Source organism: Oreochromis niloticus, linkage group LG23, assembly GCF_001858045.2.
Source record: "Oreochromis niloticus isolate F11D_XX linkage group LG23, O_niloticus_UMD_NMBU, whole genome shotgun sequence".
NCBI classification, from domain to species: Eukaryota; Metazoa; Chordata; class Actinopteri; order Cichliformes; family Cichlidae; genus Oreochromis; species Oreochromis niloticus.
In genome coordinates, this window is record NC_031986.2 from 29,358,667 (window position 1) to 29,383,432 (window position 24,766).

At 38.4% G+C, this 24,766-nt stretch overlaps 1 protein-coding gene across 10 annotated transcripts in view; it reads left to right on the top strand.

The window, feature by feature from the left end:
- The window catches only part of mcf2l2 (MCF.2 cell line derived transforming sequence-like 2), a 96,423-nt gene that overhangs the window by 50,958 nt on the left and 20,699 nt on the right, over positions 1–24,766 (top strand). For 9 of the 10 annotated variants that reach the window (XR_003216320.1, XM_025902846.1, XM_025902842.1 and 6 more), the window contains 13 exons: positions 2–68; positions 576–691; positions 1,677–1,746; positions 3,318–3,410; positions 4,086–4,178; positions 5,233–5,355; positions 6,568–6,648; positions 8,684–8,824; positions 9,972–10,064; positions 10,934–11,012; positions 17,739–17,775; positions 17,960–18,057; positions 24,200–24,295. Coding sequence is in view for 9 of the 10 variants with exons in the window: in XM_025902846.1 (XP_025758631.1) it covers positions 2–68; positions 576–691; positions 1,677–1,746; positions 3,318–3,410; positions 4,086–4,178; positions 5,233–5,355; positions 6,568–6,648; positions 8,684–8,824; positions 9,972–10,064; positions 10,934–11,012; positions 17,739–17,775; positions 17,960–18,057; positions 24,200–24,295 (1,187 nt within the window). In the remaining variant the exon portion in view is untranslated. The remainder of the gene's footprint in view (position 1; positions 69–575; positions 692–1,676; positions 1,747–3,317; positions 3,411–4,085; positions 4,179–5,232; positions 5,356–6,567; positions 6,649–8,683; positions 8,825–9,971; positions 10,065–10,933; positions 11,013–17,738; positions 17,776–17,959; positions 18,058–24,199; positions 24,296–24,766) is intronic. The other variant, XM_025902848.1, reaches the window with a different exon arrangement.

Here is a 24,766-nt window from a genome sequence, read left to right on the forward strand (position 1 = left end):
GGCATATCATGACTGAACTAATTGAAACAGAAAGGCTGTATGTTGAGGAGCTGCAAAGCATCATGGAGGTATAGTATGTCAAGTGACTAAGAGTTTTGTATCTGTTTTACATGGTTGTGGCTTATTTGCATCCAAAAAGCTGCCGTCCTGAACTGCTTACTGGGAATTGCACCTGTTTTACATCTTGAGAACAAAGCTACTACAGTAAAGAGTCCTTAAAATCTTCTTATCATCTCTCAGAATTGTTATAGAATTTTAAAAAGTTCTTTAACTGTTAAAGGATCATTCCAGGTAGACCCAGTTTACCTACTGTTTTCATGCACATTGGATCTAGACTGGCATTCTCTCAGTTTCCTGCCACTGTGCAAAAGTAGCGCAAAGAAAATGTAAGCAAAGCAAGCAGAAGTGACTACACCCCTGTACAATGCTGTGGTAAAAAAAAAGAACAGTATTTTTTTAGTGTATTTGTTCTTTTTATGCTAATGTCTCTGAAGTCAGACTGACTGATTTTTACATTTTGCTGTTGTTTTTTTATTCTTTGATTTTTTGACCCTCCCTCTCACCCTGATTCCCAGGGCTATTTTGCAGAGCTGAATAACTCAGAGCTTAGCCACCTCATCCCACCATCACTGGAGAACAAAAGAGATGTGCTGTTTGGAAACCTGCCGGAGATATATGAATTTCACAACAAGTAGGTGGAATATACTTTATTTTGCCATTGGCCTTGACATATACACGACTATATCTTGGAAACACTGATGTCAGCAAAGATATATCACAGAAAACTGTGATATATGAACAACTCCTCTTTTTACAGGATAACCAGGTGACTGGTAATGTGCATTCTTTTAAAGTAGGTTTTACCTGGAGAAACATATTTTCACTTGATGATGCCAAATGTGCATCATTCAAATAGCTGTCAGTTTGTTCTACTTAATGATATACCAGTTGCACTCATGTAATCCAGTAATTTTAAACTGGAAGCTCTCCCTAATGAATTTCTAAAAACCTGGACTAACAGGAAGTTTGTCAAGAAAGTCAAAGCATGCACTGCACACAAACTACACAGTAAGGTGATAAATCTCTATAAGTGTTCTTCCTTTCACATTCTACAGCTGTTTGAGTTCACAGTTCACATTGATATTTTAAGTATTTATATTTCAAGTTTGAGTTATATATATATACACACACACACACACACACACACACACACACACACACACACACACACACACACACACACGAAAATCCCTTTTCCTGTCCAGTAGATGTGTGGACTGAATACAACAGATATTTCTGAATCTCCCCATAGCTTCGTGTTAGGCCAATCATGTTTGGTTCATATCATTATATGTATCTCTGTGTATTTATTTAACTATCAAAACCTTGGAAGCTGTGTAAAATGTATTTAAAAACAGAATGCAATGATTTGCAAATCTCATAAACGTTTTTTACTGACAGTAGAAAACAGAAAACATATCAAATGCTGAGAGATTTTGCTATTTCATGAATTCAATGGCAGTAAGACATCTCTTAACAGATCACAACAGATCTAATTAAATGGCTAAAGTAACTAGACCTAAAGATTATGTAATTTGCATACACCTAATTAGTTTTAAGTAATTGGGCTGCAATGTGTATTGTTTTCTTACTTTGTTTTCATGTATTTTCTGCAGGACATTTCTCATGGAGCTGGAGAACTGTGCAGAGAAACCAGAGCTGGTCGGAACCTGTTTTCTGAAAAGAGTGGGTATTTGGAAATACCCGCAAGTACTGGTGAAAGGGTTTATATTAGTACTTCCTTTATGTTAGTGGTTACTTTTTTCTCCATGGCATATAACAGTGTATTTTTAACAGTACAAGGAATAACATGATACATTTTGCTCTTACTTTAAATGAACCCACACCAGGGACACTTGAATACTTTTCCTGCCATATCTGAGAAACTAATAATATAATTGAATAAATATGTCTCTCACTGGCAACATTTGGAAAGTCCTTCGCAAATTACATATATTGTTGTTCTTTAACATGAAAAAAAAAATGTCCAGCCAACCCACCCAAAAAAATGAGCTCTTTTTAAAGTTAAAATCAATCCCTGTTACTTTTTTGGCATTGCATTGATTTGTCTTTAGGAACTGTTAATGTGTGACGATTCGCACATTGACAGAGCAAACATTTGTTCCAGTTTCCAAGTATCAGCTCCTCGGCCCAGTGAACCAAATCCTGCTTTGAAATATGAGAAAAGGTACACATAGGGTCTGAGAACAGGAACTAATGAAACCTTTCAGGTTTTGCAGGTGAAACTGAGAATCGACACCCTCCAGAATCAGGTGTCTGGAAACTAAATTCCTTGCCAGGACCTCAGGTTGAAAACTTGGAGTTTACTCACATTTACCCTGTCTTTAAGGCTGAGACATGACATGGAGTTGCCATTTTTTTTAAAAAGAAGTGAAAGGTCAAGACTTGAGAATTCTTCAAAAATAGGCAGAAAAAGAGTAATGAGATCTTCATTAAAGGTCTGCGGGCTAACAGGCAAACAAGCAGTCTGTTTACTGGTGCAAATTCACACTTCACTGGGCATGAGAACGTAAGGAGAAGCAGATTTTTGTCACAGATGATTGGCATCTACTCATGGACTGTCAACAACAATATAGAGCAACGATAGTTAATCAACAGCCATAATCTTTTGTCATCTAGTTACTGTTAGACAGGTAAAACCTGACCTTCCATTCTTTGAAACAGGGAGATCTGATACTATGAATAGAATTTGTTAAGGCGTAGCATTGACATACTCATTGTATTGTCTTCGGTTTGTGTGAAATCCATTAACAGAGACTTCAGAAAACACACAAAGCTGTAAGTTTTTATGTTAAAAAGCTATTTACATAATAGTGAGATGTTACTGCACACATAATCTAATTTCCCAAGTCGGGGAAGAACCAAGTCTTTAACTTACAGATTTGAAGTTCTAAAAGTATGAATACACAGAGACTTCAGGTGAGCCATTTATCATAGATCTCTTGATCAAGTCTAGTTTTTTAGTTGGAACCTTTTTCTGCAGGTTTTAAAGTCCAATACTTTGTATTGTTGTATGGTTGTTTTTATTCAGATAACATGGGAAATTACAAAGATGTTTACTCTATTTTTGCACAACAAATTTGTAACCTCGATTCACATCTTAGAGGGTTCCTTTAATATACATATGTATTCATAGAAAGGTGGCAAACTTTTGAAACTAAAGATTGAACTGAACAGAAACTGAGAAACCAGATAGCCTTCCCTCTTTTCACTTAAACATGTCTTTGTGTTCTCAGAAAGAAGAGCTTCAGGTGTATGAAAAGTATTGTCAGAATAAACCACGCTCTGAAATCCTCTGGAGGCAGTGTGGAGACAGCCTGTTTTTTCAGGTAACACACACACACACACACACACACACACACACACACACACGTGTGTGTATTCATGTCCTTGTGGGGACATCTCATTGACATAATGTTTTCCCTAGCGGCTTATCCTAACCCTAACCATCAAAAATGAATGCCTAACCCTAATCCTTACCCTAAACCTAATCATAACCTAATTGTAACCCTGACACTAAAACCACATTTTGAGTCTGAAAAATGTCTTCAAACTTTTGGGAACTGGGATTTTGGTCCCCATTAGTATAGTAAACTTCAAATTTTTGGTCCCCACAGAGATGTCTAAACAGGTACACACACCCACCCACTCACACACACACACACACACACACACACACACACACACACACACACACACACACACACACACACAATTTCCGTTGACTACAACTGTTAGCTGATTTCTACAACTTCTTCTTAACCTAAGCTGAGATGGTAGCTAACTTTAGAACTCTGTTAAAAAACCAGGCTTAACCCTGAAGTTGTCTCACTGAATCCCAAGTACTGCTTCATGCTATTGGCCTCTGAGAAAGACTTTAAAACACAGCACCTACAATGTTGCTGTTCTGTTTGGTGACCTCACAATGCAGCTGTAACAGGTTAGAGTTCGATGAGGCTTCATGTGCCACTTCTTGATCAACAAAATTTGGTTTGTGAGAACAGGAATGCCAGAAGAAGCTGGATCACAAACTGTCTCTGGATGCCTACCTGCTGAAGCCTGTCCAGAGGATCACCAAATACCAACTCATGCTGAAGGTGTGTTATTCTTTGTATTTATTAGGCTAGTTATCATGCTTCTAGTGGATATCCAGTCTCTATTTACCATGAATAATTTAATTTAAACATAATGAAACTACCAAGTATTTGAAGCAAGAATATGAAAAACCTTTTATCAGTCACTTTTACATTTTAGCCCAAACCAAAGAAAAACCTTCATCACCACTGAAGCTTGCTAAGTCATTGATTTCATGTATTTTAAGTAAGGAAATAAAACAATTTCCCATTGAGTCAATTCTTGGTGAGAATAGGAAATAAATAAAGAAAAAGAAACCTGTAACACAACCAGAGTGATGGTTTATTCAATACTAGAGAAACTGCTCCTGGAAAATGAGCTGATATCCACAACGTGATAGCCCTGTTATCTCGGTCTGTGTTTATTATTAATTCTGCCTTTCACCTGTATCTTCTCTCCTCCCTTTCTCCTCTCCTCCTCTTTGGGACTTTAGAAATATTGATATCCAGTCAATTCAGTCCAAATAATTATACTATTCACATAACCCAAATCATAATGCACATAATTTCAGATTGGCTTGTATAGTATGGATATGAACTTTTATTGTTATGGCAAGAAGTTTACCATTTTCTCAAACAAAAGTTGAGTGAAATATTAGCCATGTTTAACGTAAGCAATGTGGTACTGTTGCAGCATTTCAAGTAATCTGATGGCTTTTTCACAGGCCATTGGGATATCCTGATAATAGGGAGATACAAGAATCGACCCTATAAACAACAACAACAACAACAACAACAACAACAACAACAACAACAACAATAATAATAATAATAATGATAATAATGATAACAATAATAAATGCATGTGATTTTTTTCCACGTCACTGTTAGACAGTAGGGTTATATTTCTGATATGGACTGACAAAAGAAGGCGGTCCTAAAGATAGGGAAATTGTCATTAACTAAGATCCTAATTCAGGATTGACACAAGGTTTATTTGCTCCTCTGTTCTTCTTTCTTTGGTCTTTGTTTGTATTTTGTGCCTTTGATCTTTCTAAACCACTTTCCCGTCTAACAGGAGATGTTAAAATGCAGTAACGGTGAGGGGATGGCTGAGTTGGAGGAGGCTTTAGCCACCATGCTGGACATCATTAAGTCTGTCAATGACTCCATGCACCAGATAGCAATCACTGGCTTTGAGGTCAGTGTACAGTATGCATCATACTCATCATCATCATCATCATTAAAGTTCTGAATGATTTACACTGTGAAAATGAACTTGAGTTAGAAGGCTGTTATTCCACTCTCGTTACTCAGCTTGAAATTCATCTAGTGGTGTCAACTGACTTGACTTTCTTCAGTTTAGAGCAATCAGATTACTATAACTTGTCACCTTCCCCTTGTGGTACAGTCATGTGAAAAAGTAATCTAATGGAAAGTGTTTGCTTATTTTAATGAGCAAAAAGTGAATCCTCTTTGACATAGAGCCTATTGATAAACATGAAACACTGAAACAAGTGTTGCAGAATCTGGATGGTGGACTTTTTCTAAAAGTTCTTTCCTATGTTTTTGGCTTGCTATGCCATTTAGAAGACTTTTCATCCTCACCAAGAGCGTAGTTCAAGAAACCTGGAAAAACATGTAAATCATAAGATGGATCTATTTAGTTATGCAGTACTACATGTTTTTGTGATTAAAGCCAGTATCATGTAAACCATTTATTCCCATCAAAAGAACAACAAACAATGTCTTTTGCTTATATCTTAAAAGTCACTGGTCACACCATAAATTCAGTGTTAAAACCTGAATCAAATATGTTTAATCAGCAGATTTTTTTTTTTCTTTTGGTTCTTGTCACGCTACTTATGCTATTTCTCTCTAAAAAAAAATCAAAGTTTAGTTTCTGAATGTACCTAACTAGGGATAAAGTAAAACCAGATTTCTTGGGCAAGTCTCGACAGCCTTTGCACATCAGGTTTGCATAATTTATCCCCTACTTTAGAAAAACTCTTCAAGTTTTAGCAGATTTAATGTGAACCTTTCATGACCTGCCATATTCAGATGTTCTCATAGATGATATCTGAGCAAAATATCTGGGCAAAGATGTTTGCTTTGGCAAACATCCAAATTCCTTCTTCCCATAAATGAGTGGTGATTGACTGGGTGTGGGTGGGGTTACATATCACTGGGGGTATCTTACCAGTGCCAGCATGTGCATTCAGATCATTGTTAACACATGGAAGTGTTGTACTGTTCATACAAAAAGTATGTTTAGATACTGAGCTTTTGTTGCCAACTTTTTGGGCCATAACCGAACTGAAGCTGTATTAAAACATTTACTACTGCAAATAGTTATGACAGAAAAAGAAAATGTGTTTCTCAGATCTGACTGTTTTTTTTTTAATGTTTGCAGGGAAATCTGAGTGAACTGGGGAAGCTGCTGATGCAGGGATCCTTCAGTGTGTGGACTGACCACAAGAAAGGCCACAGCAAAGTAAATTCCCACACTCCTGTTTTACAGTAGACTTAGTGTTGAATATTGCCCTATGGATGTCCTGTCGTTTACCTTAACATTAGTTAGTAGCAATGAACAATTCTGGATACTTTACATTCATTAAGATGCAAGAAAAATAAATAAATCATTCTCAGCTTTACATAATTCAGAGAGCGATAAAATCAAATTAGAGACCAGTCAGAGATTACCTGACTGGTTGTCGAGTGGTTGCTGGAGATTGCTGACTGTTGCCAGTGGAAATCAGTTGCAAAGAGGGTGCCGCTGTGAACAATTTTATGCTGCCAGCAACTGCCAGCAACCTAAAGCAACCACCAATCACTTATGGAACACATTTTTCCATCACAAGCAGTGGTTGACAGATGATTGCTGACAGGTCTCTAGGTCTGTGCAACCATGGCCTTAATTAATCTGCAGCTACGGTTTACTTTTCATAAACAAGGCTGTGTTTGGCGTTTACTGCAGAACCTCGATCACTAAGCAGCACTGTAACTGGAAAAAACACGACATCAGAATAAACTGAAACTCAAAAGATCTTTTTTTTTTCTTTTCTGAGGAAACAGGAGCTCCTTCTGTGTCTAATTATGCCAATCACTCTAAAACACTTTGTGGAAACCGGATCAGTTGTGTCCAAAGCACGACCAAACCATACGCGAGAAGATCATCACGCTTTCTTGATGAGAAATAGCAAGGCACCTCTATTATTGATACAGAAATTGCTAAATAAGGAATGCAAGAGCACAGCCAGCAAAAGCCTTGGAGAGGAAGGGAGGCCAAAACTCAGGGTGGGCTAAACCATGCCAGCATTTCATAGCGAATCATTGGAAAAAATGACGAGCGTATTTAAGATGGAGAACGTGTATTTCATTTCCTCTTTTTCAACATAAACAACCATCACAGCATTCAAGTTTGTCCTTGGAAGCATTATGATGCAATACTGTGTTGCAGTTTATGTTATCAGTTGATGATTAATAACCGAGACACAATGGAAACAAAACTAAAGTGGCTTGGAGTGATGCAGTCATTAATATTTATATCTATAGTTAAATACAAACCCATCCCAAGTGCCTTTGATGCTTTGTGTGTTCAGGTCATATTGTTCTGCTCCATTCAGTCAATTCCTGGTAAAGTCTCATTTCCATTTTTTTAGCTCTGCTGTGGTTGCCAAATCTGTTGTGACCGGCTATTCAGTTTTATTTATGTAGCACCAGTTCACAAAACAGCCATCTCAAAGCACTTTATATTGCGGAGTAAAGACCCTACAATAGTACAGCAGATGGAATCCAAACAATCAGATGATCCCCTGTGATCAAGCATGATTGAGGGTTCGAGGAACTACCTTTCAACAGGAAGTGCCCTCTGGCAGAACCAAGCTCAGCAAGGGGCAGCCATTTGCTTCAACTGCCAGAGGTCTGAAGGGAAGAGTACCAGAAAAGACAGGCATACGTTTCAGTAGTTTATTATACACATTTTCACCAACAACATCAAACCATATGCAAGCACACAAGCACTAGATATATGATCAAGCTTTGTTGATGAGAGATAGCAGGGAAACTCTATTGATATAGAACATGCCAGCATTTCATAGCAAAAGAATGAAAGAAAGGGTACGTGGTAAAGAGGAGCATATTTAAACTGAAGGACATGCATTTCATTGCCTCTTTTTCAACCTAAACAGGCAGCATAGCATTCAGGTTTGTCCTTGGAAGGCATTATAGCGCAATGCTGTTCTGCTGTTTATGTTATCAGTTGATTAATAACTGAGACATAATGGAAACAAAACTTAAACAGCTTAGAGTGATGCAGTCATTAATATTTATATGTATAGCTAAATACAAAACCATCCCATGTGCCCTTCATGTATTCAGGTTTGTTTGAAAAAATTTTTGTTTGCTTAAATCATAACAATATGAGTCATGCTAGAAGGTCATCTGTCATGGGCCTTGGTTGACATTTAATTTCTAAATGCTATAGAGTTATTTACGCATGTGATAAGTGACCGATTACCTGCTCTTAGGTGAAGGACCTGGCGAGGTTTAAGCCTATGCAGAGGCATCTCTTTCTGTATGACAAGATGCTGCTGTTCTGTAAGAAACGAGAGGAGACCACTGATGGACATGAAAAGACCCCATCCTACAGCTTCAAACACTCACTCAAGGTCAGATAAAGATGGGGATGTGTGTGGGTTAAGTGTGCATAGCCTGCACTTTTTTTTTGAATGAATAACCCTTTATTTGTCACTTGCCTGCAGCAAAATTGGACATATCAAACACCTTCTCATTTAAAGCTAGTTAAAACGACCTATTGGGACCTATCGAACTCTACTAGAATAGAGTTCAGTAGGTCCCAATAGTTGTTATTTATCCACTACTGGGACTTATTTATTTATTGAAGAACATCATCTAATTTGTCTTAAATAGTAGTATGAGTACCCCTAGAGTTCCTTTTAAGTATTGCAGATAAAGATGGCGCTTAATTTTAAAAAGTACCAGATAATGTACATAATTATGCAAATAAGCCAAATAATAATTAAAAGCTGTTTTATAAAACAGACAAAATTGAACTAAACATTTTTCCTGCCAAAAATATATAGTTCAAGTTGGAAACACATGGCTGGGGGAAAGAAAATAAAAACCAAACAGAGTACATTAATGAGAACGATTCAGAACTACCATTAATACCATTACAATACATCATTTTGGACTTATAATGGTTATTTGAAGCTATTCTACTGTTTGTAAGGGAGCAAACCTTTTAACGGAATATTGCTAAATAGCCAGTGGCATCCACTAGTTGTTGTACAGACTTGTTGCCTGTTAAGTCCTGTAGATAGTAGAAAGGACGTCTAAGCCTCAAGGTCTGTAATAGTTTAATTTATCTAAAGATATAAGATTAATTCAGCTAAATGCATTTGTCTTATTGTGGGTGAAGAAGGGTCAGCAGTTGAGCTCGTGATTACCACTATTATTAGTATACACCTACTTGTTATTATGATAAATTTACAGTTGGTATTTAAATAGGAATCTCAAACCTTATTCACATTACTTTATGGCATGCCAATATTTTGGGAATACTGCTAGCCTGAGACGTTTAATGGCTTTAGTTTATGACTCTGGTTTGTTAATGTCCTGGAAAATAATTATCACCTTAACTGACTGTTATACTTTGGGAACGTTGTGCCAAATAACATATAAAATGTGTATTTATTGTGTGACTGCTAATGAAAGAGTTTTTTCGGTGCATCACTTGACAGAGTTCATCTCTAAAATACTGAATCTCAGTGTCTGTGTCCTGTTTCTGTTCAGATGAGTTCTGTGGGGATCACAGAGAATGTCAAAGGCGACAGCAAAAAGTTTGAGGTTTGGTACAACGGCAGAGAGGAAGTTTACATCATCCAGGTATGTTGATGCAACCTTTCCTTTCTGCTTTATGTTCAGATTCATTCAGCTTACGCTTTCCTCTGAAACTGTGATGGAACCTAGTTCACTTTATTTATTTGGGGCAGTACTACATTTCTACCTTTTTATTTCTGATTTTACTAAAACCTCTAGTTCTGGTCTCTTGTTAGGTTTCTTTAGTTTATTAGCTATTCGGTCAACAGGAGCCTTCAAAATTCAGTCCTCTTAAACTGTATTAGGCCATTCTTTTATTAAAAAACAACCATTTTTGGTGTCTTCTGCTTCCTGAAACTATTAATCATGTCACAACCTAAACAGCTTCTTGGCAGCTGGCTGCAGGACTTATTTCTAAGCTTGGGAGTTACTTTCATGTACCGGCTGTAGCTCAACAGCTGCAACACCAGCATTATACATTTAAAAACCAGCAATAACACAGTAATGTGCAAAAATGAGCAAATAATTTAATAACAGGTGGTATTTTGTAGATAATAATGACGGAGGATATGGTATTTATGAAACTGCTAAATATGCTTGCGACTGCTTTTTAGATGTGTGTACATTCATCCATATAAGAACTGGAAAATGATATCCTTATGGCAATGAATTCATATAAAGCATAATGTGTCTATTTTATTACTTAATTTGACCCCCTGATGTAATTTCAGTGAAATATTCTTCCTGGAAGAAATCCATGATACACAAGGTGTGCTCTTGGGGGCAGTGTTGCACCACACAACTCTCCAATCAGTTTCTCACTCAGATAAACAGCATTAACGTTAAGATGCTTTTGTTGTGTATATGTGCTTGATTTATGTTTGTGCGTGATTGTGTATTTGTGTGTGCATATGTATGTATTTATTCCTCCCTAGGCTCCCTCCATGGATGTGAAAAATATGTGGGTGTCAGAGATTCGGAAAGTTCTTACAGGCCAGCTGGAAGCATGCAGAGGTATGTACACACTCACACACACACACACACACACGCACACGCACACACGCACACACACACACGCACACACACACGCACACACACACACGCGCGCACACACACACACGCACACACACGCGCACGCGCGCACACACACACGCACACACACACACACACACACACACACACACACACACACGCACACGCACACACGCACACACACACACGCACACACACACGCACACACACACACGCGCGCACACACACACACGCACACACACGCGCACGCGCGCACACACACACGCACACACACACACGCACACACACACACGCACACACACACGCACACACACACACACACGCACACACACACGCGCGCACACACACACACACACGCACACACACGCGCACACACACACGCACACACACACACACACACACACACCTTATCATCTGAGAATATTTCTGTTCTTCTGTGTTACCTCATCTTTCACAGGATCACACTTCAGTCCCAGCAGGTGAAGGATGAAGTTTCCTCTCTGCTCAGATACATTCACCTGTTAGCATCTGTTAGATTAGTTAAATCATAACTTTTTGGTATTTGCATGAAAACGTTTGTACTCACACATTCTGCTGTTGTGCCATTGTTATTTTGTAACGTCTTCATGGTACCTCATACATTGATGCACACATTCTAATGAATGAATGAAACTCAGAGCTTGAATATATTTATTAGAACTTGAATATATATAAAATGAAACTTGTATATATAATATACTGAATGAAACTTCAATCAATATATTCATTTTTATTGCAATATATATGCAGCATTTTTCTAAATGATATTCCATAATATATTCCATATATATGTGTGTGTGTGTGTGTGTGTGTATGATACATATAATAATGTTCCCTACAGCAGCAGCAGTTTGTTTCAGTCATTGTGAAACTTTGTCAACACCAGTATCTGTTCATACATCAACATACAGTGCTGTCTGGACATTGGCCAGTCATTCTATTATGCCGAATGCCTATTGGGGGAAAAGTTTTCTTTAGTTTTATGTAGATAGAAAAACTGTATTTGCAAATTCATCGTCTCTGTCTGCGTAGAATGACTGTCAATAGGTCATGTGCAGCAATTCATGGTGTCTTTATTGTAATAGTCCAGAAGAATTTTAACTATACAGTAAATTAGTGCTCATAAGCAGTAGTACATGCAGTAGCCAGGACTGTTCCTCAAGTTTAATTACGTTTTTGCTTTCTGCTGTTGTGCATGTCGTACCACAATTAAACTGTTTTGGGCTCTGAGCACTTCCAAAATTGCAGCTCAGTGCTATATACAGAATATCTGATGCAGATTTGCTAATTTGCTTTCACAGTCAAGTTGTAAACTGTCTAGAAATTGAAAACTGAATTCAAAATCCTCTCAAAGTTCTTTGCATTGTAGAAAACATCAAAGGTAAGATTGCACATCAAAGCAAGAAGATGTGTGGAGCTTGTATGTTCTCCTCGTGTCCTCCAACAGTCCAAAGAAATGCTTGTTGGTGTTTCTAAGCTGCCCATAGGTGTGCATGTGAGAGTGAATGGTTATCCGTCCCTCTGTGTTGGCCTTGGTGACATGTAACTACACTGCATTAATACACCATGACAAGCTTTACCTGCTACAGTACCTTGTACTCAAACAACTGAGTACTGTCCTTAAAGGATCAAGCATTGTTTTTGACTTAAGTCTTCTGCAGGTTTAAACCTTTATTTAGGTCCTGATCTGACATAAATCTTACATGCATTTCGAAGCAGGCAATATAATTTTGTTTGTTTTTATACGACTTACAAAATCCAGTGTATATGAAACAAGCAGTGGCTTGCTTCTATATCTACTTTACAACAAGCTGTTTTTTGATTTTATACAATGATGAAAAACTGAACTGATGAAGAATTTAGAGCACAGCTGTCCCACGCTGACTAAATGAGTAAGAGCAGTTCAATCCTCTATAAAAACATGAACAATTATAGTTCTGTATACTGGCTTCTTTGATAGGGGCACCTGTTGGTTTGATTATTTTTTTTTTTCAAGGAACATATTTGCCTTGCTCAAGAAGTCTCTCCATTTTTTAACACAGTGTCATTAATGAAAGCTGTCAGAACAATGATTTATGGCATCTGTTTTTTTATTTGCTATCGAGCGCTTCTTTTTGTTTCTAATCATGTTAGATTGCTTAGTAGATGGAATTCCCTCGAAGACATTAATATATCATCAAAACTCAAATAACCATGTCCAGAGCCGCTAAAAAATGTTGTATAGCATACAAATTGCAATCAAGGTTTTGATACTTCTCACATCAAAATAAAAAATCCTGATCTCCTCTTCAAGGTCACCTTTTAGCACACCTCGAGATGGCAGCAGCTATTGTAAGATTATTCTGTGGAAGCCCATTTTCTGTCCCCATGGGCCCATGAAATGAGCACTGGAACTGTTCCAGTGTGGCAAAGGGGCCAATCTTCCTTCTGAATTATATTTTGTAAAAGAGAAAAAAATCACAGTAGTTAGTAGCAGTAGTAGGTAAGCCTGGTGGTAGGTGAGCATTGTGTTGCTGTGGCCAAAAAGTCCCTGATTTCAGTCTACTATGTGCTATCATGTTACAGTAGTGGTACAGTTGATAGTCCCTGGATAGTCTGTCCAGTTTTTTCTTCAAGCGAGAATCTGATGTATCTCATGATCATCTGAAACTGCTGTTTGATCTTTCGTGTATAGTTTGAAACCCAACTCATCAACAGTAAGAATCATTAGCATGAAAGTTTGATTGTTTTGACACAGAAGTTGATGCTTACTTTTCATATTAGTTCAAGTGATCAGAACAGAACTTGATATAAACGTGTGATGAAAAAGTGTGACGCAGGAATGGATGTGGTAAACAGATCTGAGAGAAGTTGATCCTAAAGGGTCAATCAGCAAAATTATGTTTTATTTTTTGTGTTCTTTTTTGCTTTTAAGAGCAGACAAGCAACTTTATGATAGCACTTTATATAATGTATGATATAAATTTACTGATATCTCTAAAATTAGTGGTTCTCCTTTAATATCTAACAATTTCACTGGCTGATTTATTCAAATTAATTCATCCTCTTGGCAAAAGTACTAAATATTCTACAGTTCCAGATGCTCAAGTGTGAGAATTTAATGCTTTTGTCTCCTTTGCATAATTCAAAAAAATAAATAATAATAAAAAAAGATCTCTGTGGTTTGTTCAGACAGAATAATTTGAAGAGCTGACTTTAGGCACTATTTTCTGACATTTTATAAACTCAAAAAAAACAACAACCCCAAAACAACAATATGAAGCAACACCAAACAATGAGTAAACACAAAACCACATAAATACACGTACACACAGCAACCCACCCCTCTCTCTCTCTCCCTCAGTCCTTTCTGTGCCAGTCAGTTCTCCACAGTTCTACTCTGTGGTCCTGACTGACAGCTAAGGCACACTATGTGAGCTGCACACTCTGCCCAGCTGACAACCTGTGTGTACCTGTGTCTGTGTGTGAGCAGACTGGCTAATAGCACACCATTCCTGTCATGAAGCCTGGAGAGTAGAGGCTGTAGGAGGCTCTGACGGTCCAGTGCTGTGATTTAAACCTCAGACTCCATGTGAGGAAAGACAGAGAGAGGGAATGAAATTAGTCCAGGAAAAAGGGAGGGAGGAGATTGAACGTGATGGGGAGAAAAAAAAGAGGAGGATGGTGGAACGATGTGAAGAGAGAGACAAAGAGACAGAGATGGGCAGAGAGAGTGCAAAGGGATTTTCAGAGTGGAGATGGAGGGTGAGAGGCAGCTCAGACGGAATGAAGGGAGGCTTGAAGGGATGAACATGAAAGGAAGGAGGGGCAATTGTTAGAAGAAAGGAGGGTGGCGAGAAGGAGAAGAGGCACGGCAGTCATCTCAGCTGTGTGCTTGAGAGAAAAGGAGGAGAGATAATAGATGTGATAGGACAGCGAGAAGAGGAAGGGATGGATTATAATGTGACTGATTTAAATCTTTTAAATCATGCCACATAATGGCAAATAGGGTCTTAGGACAAAATTATTTAAACTCAAGGTCCTGCTTTTTCTGGCACTTTCTACCCACAGTTAAAGGTCAAAAATTTACTTTCACAGTCATTTCCATGACAACTGAACTCTAGCAATGACCACTGTGTTAAAAACTGACAAATTAAAATTTCACCCTTGATCTTTTTCCAAGGTCAAGAAGGATTTTATGCACTACAGAAAGGTTTTATCGTATATTTTGGGGCGTACTTTCTACAATAATTTATATTGTCATGCTTACTCTGTCAACTTTACTCATTGAAGTCTAAGCAGAGTTTAGAGTAGAAATAATTTTGCTTATATAGGGAAGCAGAACTGCAGTGCAACTGCTGTTCCATACAAGCAAACATAATCTGTGGAGACTGAGGCACACAAGTCTTTCACATGATGAGTCATGATGGAAAATCATTTACTTGGTGAAGAAAAATGTCTTTCTGTCTGCACAGCAAGTCAGGAAGCGAGTATGTCTTCTGGTCAATGACTATGAAAAGGCTTCATGATCACTATTTCAGAGATGTCAGCACACCATGTCAACCCCGGGTTAAGCTCAATAAAATCAGACTGCAGTTGAGAAAAAAAAAATGTAAAAATGAAATGAGGATATTTTTTTGACTGATTTAGAAAAAAATCATCCCGATAAGCACAACATATAGGGGTTAGCGTATACAAACCATACCACTGTGTTATCTCACAGGGTTTTAGGTCTCTTATGGTGTGGCATCTAATGGAACAGTATTTAGCAGGATGATGATCCTAAAATCAGAACAAAGGAACCAAAAGTGCTTTAGATGTAGAAAGATGGCTTATTCTTGATTGGTTGATCTCACCAACCAATGTGCCCATTAGTTAGTTCAAGCACAGCCTTTAAACTTCCCATTACACATCTCATATACCAGCTGTTACACAGTTGCTGTTGTCTGTGCAACCTACTTTGCAACTCAAATATACCCAGTTCCTCCCTTTTACCTCATTTCTGACATAATCGTCGTTTGCATATAGTGCAAGCTGTCATTAATACTTTCTGAGCTTCTGAAGAAAACAATCCTCTTTTAACTAAAGTGGTCCTAGCAAAACTGCTCATTGGAAGCAACTGTGTTTAGTGATTAAAAAAATGTCTTTATTTTAGAAAATAGCAGCCGAGTGATAAGTATGGTTAGACAAAGTTTTTGTACCGCTGGAATTATTTCAGTATCTATCTTACCCTATATTCGTCTAGATGAATGATAAACATGGAGGATGGAGTGTGCATCACATTATAAACTTTGCCATATGCATGGTGTTACTCCTCATTTAAACTCTTGCTCCTGCTGCTGCTGCTCTCTTCTCAGACTGTCTACGCACACTTCAATATGACTAGCCTTTATGAATAAAACATCACTTTGTCCATGATGAAAAAATAGATGCTTTTTGCTGAGTACAATATTCGGTGCTATGCTGAGTCTGCACTTCTCCGACAGGCTCATTGGTTGCTTGGTATAAGAGGTAACAAGCCAGATCATTCACAGAGCTTGGTATTTCACTTATGTGAGCTATCCATTTGGCCAAGGCAGCACCTCTTGTGTACAGTTATGTTACTAGATGCTTCTCTAGAGACTTCCTGCCTCAGAGCAGGATTCTTGTGGCAGGCCAGAATTGTTAACGTTGCATTTATGAAGCCTGTTGATTAGATGTAGGTGATGTCTGAAGCTGCATTCCAGGAACTTAAGTGTTTGGATTTTTCTTTCCTTATAGAGCCCGAGCAGGATTTCAGGATATCAGTCCAGTAAAAGCAGCTTACAGAGTTGACACAGCATTCTGGGAGAATTTAAGCATCGAAATAACTCAGGAATTATAGAATAAAAGCTTCCAGTTGTAAAAGATGCCAACAGCATGGCTCTAAAGGATAGGCACTGGATGTAAAGTTTCAAACCTTGATCATTTATAGTTTTTCAGCAAACTAGATGGTGTTTTATATCTTCTTCTGTCTTGCTCTTTTCTGTTTGGTCTTTCTGATATCATCTCTTGACTTGTGTAAAGAGGACTTGTACTATTGTACTTCTTGTGCCGCCATGTATTCAGTACAGTGCAGGACACAGATTCAATAGGACCAGACACCAGTGGAGGATTACAAACAAGACACAGAAGCCACCTCAAGGCCTGCGTGCCATACAACATCCACAGTGTGGTACTGAAGAAAATATTTGCTAAGAGAAAAATAATGAAATGCTGCCTCTGCTCTGGACAGCAGGAAGAAGGAAACATCGACCGCTTCTAACAGTTAAGATGGCAAAACTGAGCAATTTCTCTAATAAGCAGAGTTTTAATGAATTCCACAGCTTTTTTCTGAAAAGGGAAAACAAATACAGGCACAGAAAATGGCGACCTTAGAGTAGCAGAATATTTTATGACTTATGGAAATGCTATCCAAGCCAATTCCTCCTATTCCATTTACCAATCATATTTTACTCATTTACTAAACCAAGTCAAAATCCCTCACGTACCTATGACCAAATACCTTTGAGCGATGTTCAGGGCCAGATGCTATATGCCTTTCTCAAAGGTAGCGATTCCAGCAGCAAATCCTTCTTTTAAAGCTTTTTCTGTCAGTCATGTGAATCACTGTGGAACACACAATGCTCCAGTTTGTCCATCAGTCATTTTCTGTTTCTCTTGCATTCACAGAAGCCAGCCAGCTAAACATCTATGGGCCCCCCATGAGGTGAGGAAACAGAGAATCACACAAATTAGAAATTAATCAGCAACCATGATGACCACGTTGCAGAAAATCTGAAACCTTACATCTGCTCTCAGAACAGGGATGGACAATGACAAATGGAAAACTGAGTTGTTTATATTTTGTCTTAGCTTTTTCAATTTCTCACTGATCTGTCTACTCTCAATAGGAATGTGCGTAAGATGGCACTGAAACACTCCGATTCATCAAGCCCAGAGTCAGGCTTCAGGAGGTCCAACCCCAGCCCTAATATGAGGCAGAAGAGAGGTGAGAGCTCGCTTGCCAAACTAACCAAAAAGTCAGCATCTCGTATTACTTCCAGAATTGAGTAAAATGAACTGTAGATGGGGAAAGATGTGTGAACCTTGAGATTTCAGATTGCACTCTGCATGGAGTTATTGTAAAATGGAAGAACGGGCAAGGTTACAGCACATGGCCACTCATGCTGACATGCTGTTCATGCACACATAGTCTCCTCTAAATCTCTGTGCTGTACTTCTGCATGTAGACGCTTAGCCAAAAACAACCTTTGCACATGCAGTTAGGTCAAAAGCATACAGAGAAGCTGTATAGCCTCCTCACACAGAGATGCACGCACTAACACAAATACAACGCTGTCAACCGCAGTAGGGGGATAAGATAACAGGTGCAATTTCAAATTGTACCTGTCTCCTGTGAGAAAGCCCTCTGTGCTGCTTTCTAGTGTGTATGGCTATCAGCAGTCTATCAGCAAGGGTTGTTGATCAAAGTTGTGTGTGTGTGTCTGTGTGCCAACACTAACTCAAGGTGACAGGAAGCATCCCCTATGGCCAACTCCAGGGAGCCACCTGGTCTCTTAACACCCCTTTTTTCTGTCTTTCATCAATTCTTCCATGTCTCACCCCTTTATCTGTGCTATCTATTTATCTATCACTTTCTTATCTATTCTACAATGCCCTTTATATCACGCCTTATCTTGTCTTTTCAGTTTCCCTTTATTACTTTAATATCTAAAGTTTGCTGCATAACATCAATATATCAAATTATACTTTTAAATATGCAGCAAAGGTCCAGTAATTTTACAAGGCTGTGAAATATGCTGCTGAAAAGACTGTTGATCTGCATGCAGTCTAGCAGTAGCCTTGTGATGGAAATCTGTTGCCAGCCACAACTGTCATGGTGTCCCGCATTGTCCTTCATTCATTCTGTTTGTTTGACACTATCTTACTCTACTGTCGTTTAAGACATACCACTCCTACCTGTCCTACCCTCCTGCCAGTATTGTCAGCTGAGTGCCTTTCTACTCACCTCTTTCCACTTCGCCAATCAGTTACCGTTGATTAGACACATCATTTGTCAGAGTGGTCTGCCAGTGTTACACTATTCCTTAGTCTGCTTCTTAACCCTGAGTAAATCCTGGAGTTTTGTAAGCTCCCTCTTCTTTGCTGCCTGGTATTCTGTTGCTTGTGAAAAAAAAACTTGAGTATTAACCTTGCCTTTTTTTTTTTGGTCAACATGAAAAGGGCCATGTCTGTGTTTGAGCTCAGGACCTTCTTGCTCTAAAACAGCCGTGTTACCCATTGACCCACTGTGACTTCCTCATTATAATAGAGTGACATGGCAGTAAAAGAAGCCTGAATAGAAGTCTATATCCTGGCATTATGAGATGAGCCATTAATGAAGCCAAACCTTTGTGAATGTTGCACTTTGGTGGTTGAACTAGAACTTACAGTGGAGAAAAGCTTATTAAACCTCATTATGGGGTAAAGTCATTACATTTTTGAAGCTCTTTCTATCAGATCTGATTGAAGGAAGCTCCTAAAAGCCAAGTCTTGCTTCTACGAAGACTTTTGTCATGCATTGTCATTACGGTCTGGCTTGTCTGGACCTAGGCAACACATTTGTGCAAGGAAGGTGCTGCTCACTGAAGTGCATGTGTTTCAAATCCGTAAACCGCAAGTTCCCAGATACCGAGAGTACCTCTGGATCCTCCCTTCAACTCCAGAGAATTTTATTTTGGTGAGTCGAGAGTGTGCCAGCCGTTCCTGTGTTTCCTGGCATTTAGCCGAGCTGAGTGGGAGAGGCATTCTCCATTCTTCAGCTTTTGAAATGATCTAGTGTTATTTAATCTGACATTGCTGACATTTTAGTGTTAAAACCCTCTAGAGACTGTTTTTGGAAAGCTATGCTTCTGGATATAAGAAAATCAGAGTGATTCTGACAAGGCCTCAAATGGAGAGAATAATTCAAATTTAGCTGGCATAGTGTCGACATACTCCTTGGAGTGAGTGGGGGCCGATGTCGAAAGCATCCCCTAAGTCCTAAAACACCACTGAAGGTGTGGTTTGCCCTACAGCATTTGTTCAAAGGTAAGTTTCAGTAACTTAGTAAGTGTTTACTGTTTCTGCTTTCTTTATATGGATTTTCTCCACCCTGCCATGCTCTCACACTGAATTTTCTTTACCACTCGCACAGTCCCAAATGCTAGCAGGAAGTTAAAGGTTAGGGAATGCTGACAGTGGCTGCTGCTTTGGGTATCACCCTTCAAATGTGTGGCTGGCCCCTATTATAAAACCAACCTGTCTGTCTCCTGGTATCCATTGTCACCTCCTGCTCTAGTCTCTCTTTCCCTTACTCCTTTATGTTTCTGTCTTGTGCTGTTTATTCCTTCTTCTGTCAGCTTCCGGCCATTTACTTTTTGTCAGTCATCCCTCTTTAATTCACTCTGTGGATCCCTTTTTACTTCTTCTTAGTTCTCACATTCCTTCTCGTCTTTCATTCTTACTCAGTTTTCCGCCCTGGATTCCTTCTAATCCCATTTTCATAACATCTATTTCTTGTAGATAATGCTTTGCGTTGAACTGTTATGTGAGTTTAGTTTTATGCTTTGAAGTTTTCCTCGACAGACTAAACAAACAGAAACACTTTGCAGTGACATCTCAGTGCTGATGAACTGCTTTCCACTAATGATTACCCAGAAATCACAGCAGCGATGTGTCGTGTGTCACGGTACTTTATCGTCAGCAGCTGTTATGTAGTGTGGACCAGAATGTTGCTAAAATAAAATTCCAACAAAAATGAAAGAAGCTACATTTAGCTGCTCATAAGGAGTACCAACAACTTCATATTATAAGGTAGACCCTACAATAATACAGAGAAAAACCCAACAATCATATGAGCACGTATGTGCAAGCACTTTGGCAACAGTGGGAAGGAAAATTCCCTTTTAACAGGAAGAAACCTCAGCAGAACCGAGCTCATAGAGGGGCGGCCATCAGCCGCAACTGGTTGGGGTGAGAGAAGGGTAGTGCCACTTATTTGATTTGGCAGATTTTCAGATGCCCCATCTGACACAACCCTCAAGGGATTTGTGTTCAAACTAGGGATGTTTTAATTGTTAGGTAAATGTGTAAACTACTGCACCATGGAGCCAAAAAAAATTGGGTTTTAAATCAGTTGGTTTCTCTCTAGCTCATATTTCTGATAGTACAGCAAACCATGTTCTATGGTTTTATCTTCTCCACAGTAATCCCCAGTGTGGTGTTTTCTTAGTGCCATTAAAAATTGCATGTACAGTGATTAGGTGAAATGTGGTGTAGGCCGGGCATACTTATCCCACACAGTAATTAATAGTGGGCTTGCTAGATGCACTGGTTCTTATATAGAGCTTTTCTACTCTTTACTGAGCGCTCAAAGCACTTTTATACAACTTGCCTCACCCATTCACGCCCATTCGTACAAGCACTTTTTTCTATGCTTTTCCTATGTAAATTCTTATATCTAACATTCACACATTCATACTCTGATGGATGTATCGGAGAGCAACTTGGGGTTAGTATCCTGCTCCATGATATGTGGAATGCAGACTGGAGCTGACTGGGATTGAACCACCAACCTTCCAATTTGTAGGTGACCTGCTCTACCTCCTGTTGCTTATTGAAAACCCATATAAGGTTGAAGCTCACTACCCTACATAATAACGATAATAATAATAATAATAATAATAATAATAATAATAATAATAATAATAATAATAATAATAATAATGATAATACTAGTGCTGCATCCACTGACAATTAGAAAACTTTTACAGAATTAAAAGTCAAAAATACAAAATCAAACTGAATGTACAATCTTAAAAAGGTGTGTTTTAAGAAAGGGTTTAAAGATAGAAACAAAGAATACTGTGAATGCAGTGTGGGAGAGAGTTCCAAAGATATGAGGCTGAGAGCTCTGAGGTCCATGGTAGTCGGACGAGCACTTAGTACTTTATCATGCAGACTTGCTTGAGCAGTTAATCAGGCTGAATTAATCAGGCTCATTGTGAAGGTGCAGGAATATATACACTTGTTTTAACTAAATACAGTATAAAATATTTGATTGCAATATTTGTCATGTATTAGCAACTCTTTTGTTTGAGTGACAGCATGGACGCTGCAAAATCTGACAACCAATCTCGAGTCTCTGTCTTGGATTTATCAGTAAATCCTTTTTGTTTTTTTAGCAGGACTTTTGCTGATTGCTGACCTGTTTTATTTATTTATCATGTTTATTCTGTATCTAAGATGAAGTAGCTTTTCTGGTCTTCAGTAAACAAAGCTTGATGTATTGATCTTTTGATGGTGTGAGCCATGCACTGCTCCCTTAGAAATCCTCAGTGTAGCCATACTTTGACGTTGAGAAGCCAGCCTTTGCTCAGAATAACAATGTGACTACTGACAGTTTCACTTAGTTCTGATGCCATGTTTCCCATGCTTAGAGTGCTACTTGCTAAGCAATGTTCCACTGGAAGCACGGGGCACATACATCTTTCTAATAGGTGAATATAGGGTTATATGTGTACAAGCCCCTGATGAGTTGTTTAAATCCATGGATCATCAGAGCAATGCTTCATTGGAAAAAAAAACAACATACAAAAATATTACCTTTTTTTTTTTACAAAGCATACACTGTAGATAAAAGATGTACTTAACTGTTGCAATGAGCACTTTTTAGGCCCACAGAACCAGAGGCTGCAATTTTATACAGTGCACAGTCTATGTACAAAGGAGTGAACATGGTCAATGACTTCTAATCTGCTTCAGTATAGCTGCTGACCTAGAAGCAGTGGAGAAACTGAAATATTTCTTTTCATTTTACTGGGTAAAAATTATTGTGTGGTTATTATAAATATTTCAAGACCCTGAAACATTTTGCGTTTACATGAAAATATGTCAGATTTTGATGGGGTCTTAATTTTTTTTGCTAAAACTCTTTCACATTCCTTAAAAAATTGTCAGTTATTGAGTTTCTCTGGACTGATGGCTGTGGTTAGGGAACTTTAGCCATAGTTATTATCTGAGGAAAGTGGTTCAATGTGTTATGTGTTTTCAAAAAAAAAAAAACTCTATGAGGTGAAAATTGAACAGGCGTGAAGTGAAGACTTTCACCAAAATCTCCATTTTTGTAAGTCTATATTTTCATTGTTATTGTCATTAATCTTGTAGTATTATCTTCTCTTCTTTAGACATAGATGATCCATCAAGGTTCAAGATGGAAGAATTAAGTCCCTCTTTCACTTAGCTTCCTTTGGCCAGTTGTACCGTTTAACTTCAATGTTTAATATGACATAATCTCATATTTCAACAGCACAAAATACAGATAATAACAATTAGTGATCATCTATAGTAGATTCCTAAATATCAGACTTAGGAAACAATCTGCTTTTATGACAGACTTTTCTGCTTTCCATCATCTGCACAGTAGTTGGAAGAAGGGAACTATTAGATTTGACTGTTTCACATGATCTAAAGCATCTTGGACAGAATGGTGATTTTACACTTTGACAGCAAACGTTAAAAAAGTTATCTGAAAGTCGAACTGTAAGTGGGTCAGAATAATGAATGAAAGTCACAGTGTATGTGAGAAAAATCCTTAAATATCTTGCACGCTTTGAATGGAAGATTGCATAAAATTATCCGTGTGCCAATGTCACAAAGTGATGGACAATTATGCCAAATTCTTTCAAGGAGTTAAATCTGGTAAACGAGCCACTATTGACTCCCAGTCCAAGGATACAGTACATTAATTTTAAGCTGTTGATATTATTGTTGAATAAACAGTTGAAAAAGTGTTGGCAAAGATGTCGTATGGTGTAGTTCAAGTTTACCACATGAAACGTTGACTTATGGGGAAAAGGTATGTGTCTCCATATGGTGCAGTTTACTTGCTTCATCAACAACCTGCAAGTGTTTAGTAAGTCTGCAATTCAGTGTTTTCACACGACACCTTTACTGAATTAAATTCTCTTTAAAAGTCAAGAATTACTATTAGAGCACTTTGACAGCCATATAAACCCCTTTGCGTCACTTTATTCTTTTCAAGCAACGCTCAAACTGCTTCTTCTTTCTCTTATGTACTAACTTCTGCTTAATCTCGCTTTGCTACGTAGCTGACGCTTCAGCCAGCCAGTCAGGCCACTCGGCTGTTAATGCTAGGAAGCATTTCACCTTGCAAGGACTTTCCAACAGGAGGTCTCTTCCAGCAGGTAACAGCAATATGCCGAGTGCTCCCTAAATCCACCTGTATCGCCATCTTTATCATCACCACTGGCATCTTTGTCAATATTATCATCTGTTGTTTGCTCTTTTTATCTCTAATTGCTGTCACGATAATGTTGATCATAATGATAATTGTCATCATCATGAACGGCAGCAGCATCTGCCCTTTGTAGTTAAGTCTTTTCGCTCCAGTGCATGCCACTCAGTTCTTGCACAGATTTCTCTACGTGCATTGCAGTGTCTGCAGTATCTCACATAATAAGACCGCATCTCCATCCACTCCTCTGTCTGTGCTTTTATCTGTTCACGTCTGTATCATCTACCTCTGCTTGCACTGCAACAACTATGATTTAGAAAAGAATGGGATGGAGTTCTGTCGAAGAGGCAGGATTTGACAGCAGGTGATGGACAGATGAAGACAAAGAGTAGCTGGGCAGAAATATATGGTGAAGCACTGC